Here is a 7500-nt window from a genome sequence, read left to right as displayed (position 1 = left end):
GGCGAACGGGGTAACCCTTCGAATGGGCCAACGTGAGAGCCTTTTCGGCATCTTCCAGTTGCTGCATCGCTTGCACTGCCTTCTTCAGCTGCAGCAAAAGCTTGGCATAGTAGTACCGGAGCTTGGCTTGCAGCTTCGGACGAACGGGAGAAGGAACGTCACCGGATCGCTCTAGGGCAATCAGGTAGAATTGTCGGGCTAGCCAGCGCTTCTCTGCGTCCCGTTCGAACTTCCGGGCCACCCCGTACAATTCTTCCGTTTCACGCTCGTACTGCCCCTCGGACTTGTACTGCTGTGCACGGGCCAACGAGGACAGAAGGTAGTCGAGCAGCTTACGTGAATTGCGCAGTCTCCGTCGCTCAACCGCCGGCTCCGAAGTTGGCCACACATTGCGGTCCTCAAATTCAATCAAATCCAGCACCAGGAAGGCCCCATCGGTGTAGCCCCGTTCGTACAGCTCGCTCGAGATGGCTTCGTAGTAAGGGATACGCTCCCGGCGAACGTCCTTTCCGGCGAGCAGCGGTACCTTCTTCCGCAGCCTTAGCTTTATCTCCGCCAGTTGGCTGGCCACGGGGGTTGTTAGTCCGGGACGAATCAAACTGCCGGAGGACGCAGACATCACGATCGAATGTGGTTCGAATGAGTTGGAAACTGAGAATGAAATAAGCGATGTGTACTGTGATCCGGGAAGAATGCCCAGAAGTACAAAAATTCGGCACCGTATCCAAGCATGCGCCTCGTTGCTAGGCATGAGTTGAGTGTATTGCATAAGGACAATCACGGTCCCTTTCATAGGCATCCGGTAATGGTAATGCCCGGCCTGAAGAGATGCACGATCTCTCACTTGTCACCTGGTCCAATTGCTCCCATGTAAGGAAGCAACCATGGCGCACTCCCAACTACCTTCACTTGACACACATCCAGCCCAAAATCACGGCCTGAAATAGCGTCACGCAAGCAGGGTGGGCCACGGTCAAGGATGCTCCGAAATGCTTACGGCCCCGGAAGACTCGCCAGTGCCACACAAACCTTCCTTCCATATGGCAAGCGAATCGAATCGAAATCAACACCATCGCCCCGGAATCTGTGTGGCTTGTCTCTAGCTATCGCCTGTTCGCCAATGCATGCGGCGACGACGACAACATCTGACCAAACAGAAACAGCAGGCAATCGCCTCCTCCTCCTCCTGCTCTTCCTCTCACCATTAACACACTACTAAACGTGTGCGCCACACCACGCCACTCCACGCCACGCCATTTGTCCGTTTCTCCATTCCATTCGCGGTTAGTTAGCGACGCCTGCCTGTCTCAATGGCTGCCTAATCGTTTCCGTTGCCAAGGTCTGTTCAATAGCGACCACCACCACCGTCGCCACGAGCACCGAAAGTGGCCACCCTTTCGTCCAAACTCCTGATCGCGAACAAAAGTGGACACTTGTCTCAAACCCGGGGGAGGGGCGGTGAGGACTCAGCTCCGTCCAAGCACCTGAGCGCCTGGTCGCACGTATGTCCGGCGACACAACACAAGCAGTTGGCAGTTTGAAGTTCAAGTTTAAAGGTCTCACCCACAGTCCTCGGTACCACATGTGACCGGGATCTACCGGCGTAGCGTATACGGCGCAGCGCGACGCGCCAAAAAGCCTTCCCCAATGCCAGCCCCTGCCCACTGCCCCCTCACTCACGCAAGCACGCGACGCGCTCTCGTCCAAGGACTAAGGATCTCTTTGGGTTTTCGGCCATCGCCAGCTCACCAATGCACCGTGTGGACCATGACGCCAGCAACAACCCTCGAATGCCAGTCGCCATCGCGAGCTGTCGCGCGCCCGGCAATCATTAATCATAGATCAATACGCGAAGGTGCTCGCGCGAAGGCCCCATGCCAAGCGAACCATTGCGTGCCCTCTCCCGATCCACCGCTCCAATTACCACCGCAGATTCGTCGGACCAAAAACTGGCCAGACTCCAATTATTGCCCGTGACATAATATGTTTTCAATTTAGAACAAATTAACGAATCGACCCACACGCCCCTGAGGGCGTGCGTACACTCCTCAGAAACGACCAAAACCATTCATTCCTTCCTTCCTGCCACCATCTCTCGATCGACCCCACCGATGGTGACCTTCCATCGTCATCGTCTCGACTCATCGAAGGGTATGGACGACGGCGCCGGTCGCCGGACCAACGTCATCGTCGCAGTCGCGTTTCCTTCTTGGCGAAACATTCAGGGTCACAAAGGTCGGGTCGGATTTTTGCAGGGGAAGTGCCTGGGACATACCCAGCTATGTCCCTCGGTAGAGTGCTCTAGGCATTCGATGATTCCTGTGCCACACACGCTACGTATAGTGATCGCATAAGATCCTCAAGCTGACATAGCGGCATGAGTTGCAAGCCTTTTACAGTCAACTAGGCCATCAGGCGGTGACATGGGCGGTTCCGGGGCACCCCCCGCCGGGGAAGGTGCCCGGCCTCATGTGTTTCGATCGCGATCTGATACGCGCTTTATGGCAAATTGTGCATGTTTAATTGATTGATTGTGGTCGCTGGACCTTGATTTAGACGCCCAATCAGCGACAAATTGGGAGTATAGCGCCTGGGAACTTGCTTTTGTAGCGTTGTAGCGGCCGCACGCCGACTGCATCTCTTCCCCGAGCGGCTCGTGATCAGCTCGTGGTGGCGGTGGCTAAACATAATGATTTAATCTGCCGCGACTTCGATGATTGATCGTGCGCCTTCGACGGTGAAGCAGGAAACCGGACACTTCCCGGTATCGAAGCAGCATCAAGTGCATCTTCAAATCGGCACCGGCGGGTACCGTTTATGATTTATGGCGCGCATCGATCCGGGTGCTCCGGGTGCGGCTCGTTGCGCAAATCTTACTCGCGTCGTCCGTCCCAAGGCCGTCTGGGTGCAGTTTGGATTACCACCACCACCACCACCACCACGACGCGACGCCAATGACGACGACGACCACGAATTATGGTGGAGAAGCAACCGAGGTGCGATGATGCTACCACCGTATCGCGATGGTCAACCGGAGGCTGGCCCAGGGAGGGCTACTAATTGATAGGGAACCGTCGATATCGGTGTGATGATCTGCTCCGAAGATTTATGCCCCAACTGCCCGCCGTACCCACTGCACTCCCCTCTTCCTTCCGGTCCCTGACGGAAGAAGCCATTTTTTGCAATTAAGCGGAACCGCGGAGCGAGATTCAGGTGATGGTCGCTGGTGACGGCGACGCTGCTGATTGAAATACCAACATCGGCCAGTCAGCCAGCCGGCCAACCGGCCAGTCTTAATCTCGCGTGCACCGCGTACGTGCGACTGGAAGCAATTAAACGCGAAAAGAAAGATAAATGACGTTTTGGAACCTTGGCGCAGGATTTGCGCGAAGTTTACTCAAAGTCAGTGGCGCACACAGCGGAGAGTTTCCCCTCGGCGGCATTGCTTTTTAACGTTCCCGTTCCCCTGGTACCAGTGGTGATTATTTAACATACCCTTGCTGTGTTCTTTATGGTGGCCTGTTTGGTAGATTGATAATTTTGCTCCCGCGTCTCCGCTTATGATCTAATCGATCGAACGCGCCACGCGAGCTCGATCACCACAACCCTGGTCCTCCAAGGAGCAGCACAGGGGACAGTGGATCGTTTATCGTGACATAGATATGGCGCCACGCCACGCGGGCTCGATGATCATAATTAGCTTTCTTGCGGCTGCGGTGGCCACGCGATTATGTTCTGCATGCGCCACTACGCCAATCACATATTGTCACAGCGCCACCCTTATAGTTGTTGCACCGCCACCGTGTTTATGTCATACAAAACGAGTGCCCGAACCCCCTCCCTTCCGCCCTTCATCATCATCATCATCATCTGCATCAGCATTTGGGGCAGCGGCTGAGGCATTACGCGTCAGCTTCGGCAAGTGCGCCGCAGCAATTAGAAGTAGCGCATAGCAGGGTGGAGGGCGATCAGCAGCAGCAGCAGCGTGATGCCCGAAAAAATGGTGCAACAGCGTGATATGTGCGATTTGCGAGCAATTAGCCATTTCGCAGAAGAAGGATTGGAGTTGGTTTGGTGTTTGTGCCAAATTTTACGCACCGGTGCCCTCGGGTATCCCTCGCGCGAGCACGAAACCACAAGCGGCCGCCACTCCAGCGTTACGGCATTACGTTACATTCCTGTTCGTAGGTGGACCGGCCCGGTGCGGTGGTAGGCTGACTGCTAAACGATACGATCTACTCTAGCTTGAAATGGTACAGGCTGGCTAAAGATAGGACTTTAGGGGCTGTTCAATAATTGGAACGCCTTCTGTGGTTCTGTTTACTGCTTGCAAAGCGCTGCACTCGACTCATTACCATACTGGATCACCGGACCAGATCAGTTGGACAAACGGCATCGATCGATCGATCAGATCGGAAACGGGAAATACACCGGGTGCCACTGTTCGACGCTCAAGTAGATCAAGTGAGAGTGCTGCGCATAATTTGTTCCCAGTTTGGACGCTGACTGCCACGTCTACACGGCGTCCAAGGGCCAAGAATTATGAGGTGCCGGAGGTTCACGTCCACGTTTGATCGTCCATAAAAGGATTCTACGCGTGGGAGCAAAACAGGGCTGCAAACAAGTGGGCCCCCGGATTCGGTAGGCAGCTTGAGAAGCTTGTGTGTGTCTGTGTCCTACGGATAGCTGCGGGAAAGCCGGCACTCTTACGTCACCGGCTGCGTGGGAATATTTTCGGAACATCAAACGAGTGAGAACTCGCTCGATCGCACGATCCAGATCCCGGACGTCGTGACATCTCGCTCTGCATTTGATGAATTTGTAAAAATGCAAAGAATAAAACTGTAAAACGTCCGAAGAATTGAACCATTTCTTCGCTGCAGTTGCGTAACTGGACTGCTGCGCGCGACTAATTGATCTGGCAAATAATTCAATCACCTTCACCGGCCCGGGCACCGGCCAATTCAGTCCCGGTTGATAACTAACTAATGACTCAACGCCCAATATTGGCAGCATCGGGAGCGTGGCCGACGTTCACGCAGCTCCCACAGCTTCGATCATTCTACCAACGCCGACATAATTAGAGAAGAAATTTCTTAATTATACCACGCGCGCGCGGTATAATAACGCGGTATAACGGGCGCACATAATGCGCCCCCCGCGAACCCGGCGGTTGAGTACGGCCTTTCGGCCACGCTTCACTTTCCACGCTGCCCACAGAAGGGAGGGGGGAGGGGGAAGTGAAAAATAGGTGATCGTGAGTCGATCATTAAATCGGTTTGCTTCTTGAAAGTGAGAGCCATCCGGTGATATGATAGGAGTTTGGGGGACAGAGAGAGGGTACGGATCCGAATTTAGTCCGAGGATATAGGCAGGATAATTTATCATGGAACGAGTTCATTTGCTAACTATCGGCTACGGACATGACATGATCTAATCGTTTAGGTGGAGAAAAGCCTTTTAAAATTAGTTTTAAGATACAAACGATGTTAAAGTGTTAAACTATCGCTTGCTTTAAGCGCTCAGAGACTATTTATTAGGGACAATCCGGGATCAAATGGTGTAAAGAGGATTTTACATTAGATAATCTTTATCCACATAAACGTGAATATTAAGATAATTGAGTCGATTGATCAAATGCATCTCCAAACCTATCCATTAATACGCAATAAAGTGGAAACCGTACCACAATTAACTTGATCGCACATGTGTGCTACCCCGCGTACGGGGGTCGGCGGGGGGCAGCAAACGCACGCAGGAGCGTATACCTTCACCGTGACCATCGTCAACGCCTTGTTGTCACACTTTCACGACGGAATGTTGGCCATAAATTAATCTCCAACACGCTGGATATTACATCACAGCGAGTCACACTGTTTGGCGCTACTGCGATGTTCCTTCACTCTTGAGCCAACCCCCCCGGGGGTTGCGGGGTGAGGGGGAAAGGTTTTCAAAAATCAGGAGCGATCAGATTTTTCCTCCCAGCTGATCTGCCGGCGATGGTGGTACCCCGAGCATTGTGTTGTTGTTCCCAATTCTTCGACATTACCTTTTTTTTTCTTCCTCTAGTTTCGGCTCTACCGCGACTACGAGAGAAAGGGCCTTCCATCAATCATCGCGCCATCGTCGTCACAGAGTCGCGCATTACGTTACGGGGTGGTTGGCGACAGTTCTCGCGCTACTTCTTCTGCTGCGTGCAAGGATTGGAAGCAACTATACCGACCTACCGCCGCGTGGTTTTCGGTGTGCGTCTATTTATCATTCGCAAAAAATAAGGCGTGAAAGGAGTTCAAATGTCACAATACTTACCGAATCGTCGAAATGGGCCAGCAAACAACTGGCTGGCAAGCGTAGCAGAAGCAGCCCGCAGAACAATAGACAATCGGTTGAGAAATCACGTGCTTTGCGATGACGATCGACACATGGCTTTAGAAAGGGGGCGCCGGAGGCCTACCAGGAGGGAGGCATCGGGTTAATGAGTCTTTTTGAATTACCATCTACTTTAAGATAGGATTAGCCTTTTGGAATTGCTCCTGATCATCCTGTAACTCATTAAAAAAAAAACATCTCAAGAGTCCTCCAGGATGACCTTTTCTAGTCGATTTCTTCTACCGTCATCTCCTTTCAATATTCTACAAATCTCGTATCAATTTAATATAATTATTAGACTGCATTACACAGGTTTTGAATATATCGACCATCAGTCAATTAAAAACAGTACATAAACCCAGTTACATAATAAGGAAATTAATTTCAGACCAAAAAAGGCTAATTTTCGACGATCTCTTGTGACGTAATCACTCAGCTTTAGTTTTTCTAGTGAATGGCATATTAAACTACAACTTTTGAGGAATATTTAGTTCTATTTTGGGGAAGATTTACTAAAAACTTCATCCATGGCATCACATTTATGAAGGTACGTCTGCAAAAAGATACTTTTTCCGGTGCCCATCGTAGCTGCGTGATGGGTCATCAGAAAAATACAAATCGATACTCGTTTGATAGATTATAAGTTTATCCAGGTACCTCCATCCAGTTTTTGTTGAATTTCATATTTTTAGATTTTTGCCAGATTTTTGAAGTTAAAAAAGTAACCAAACTGTAATCAAACCGGGTTCGTCGCTTAAATCTTAAAGGGCAAGTCTTTTGAATCGAACCAAAAACGGTGCCCATCGTAGCTGTGTTGCTTCTATTGATCCAAAAATTTTACACAATATTCTTGAAAGGATAAGCATTCAGGAAAAAATGTTAAAAATATGTGTCACAAAAAAATTAAATACCGAAAGCGTAATTATGTTATGCTTCGTCTGTCGCCCGCCTCATACGGTGCACGCTTTGTGCTAAAAATATGCTATTTTAGAACAGGTTTGGAACTGTGCGGTCGATGGCTTCTTGGGCGTGCAAACCACCCCCTGCCATTCAAAATCAAATCAAAATAAGAAATCAATCCACCCACAATCATCTCTCCATAAATTGTTTTCAGGTAAGTTTATCAAGCTG

At 50.8% G+C, this 7500-nt stretch overlaps 2 protein-coding genes across 2 annotated transcripts in view; one reads left to right on the top strand and one right to left on the bottom strand.

Moving 5' to 3' along the window:
- Positions 1-619, bottom strand: part of LOC126574059 (uncharacterized) — a 1516-nt gene extending 897 nt beyond the window's left edge. Inside the window, exon 1 of the mRNA XM_050233995.1 lies at positions 1-619. This exon is cut by the window's left edge and continues 153 nt beyond it. Within this exon, the coding sequence (XP_050089952.1) occupies positions 1-619 (619 nt within the window).
- Positions 620-7409: 6790 nt separating this feature from the next.
- LOC126577986 (BLOC-1-related complex subunit 7) overlaps positions 7410-7500 on the top strand; it is a 747-nt gene continuing 656 nt past the window's right edge. The window contains exon 1 of the mRNA XM_050240107.1: positions 7410-7483. The gene's annotated coding sequence lies outside the window, so the exon portion shown is untranslated. The remainder of the gene's footprint in view (positions 7484-7500) is intronic.

This window comes from Anopheles aquasalis, chromosome 3 (assembly GCF_943734665.1).
Source record: "Anopheles aquasalis chromosome 3, idAnoAquaMG_Q_19, whole genome shotgun sequence".
NCBI lineage: Eukaryota > Metazoa > Arthropoda > Insecta > Diptera > Culicidae > Anopheles > Anopheles aquasalis.
The sequence above is the reverse complement of the archived record's forward strand: the minus strand, read 5'-3'. Positions and strand labels throughout refer to the sequence as shown.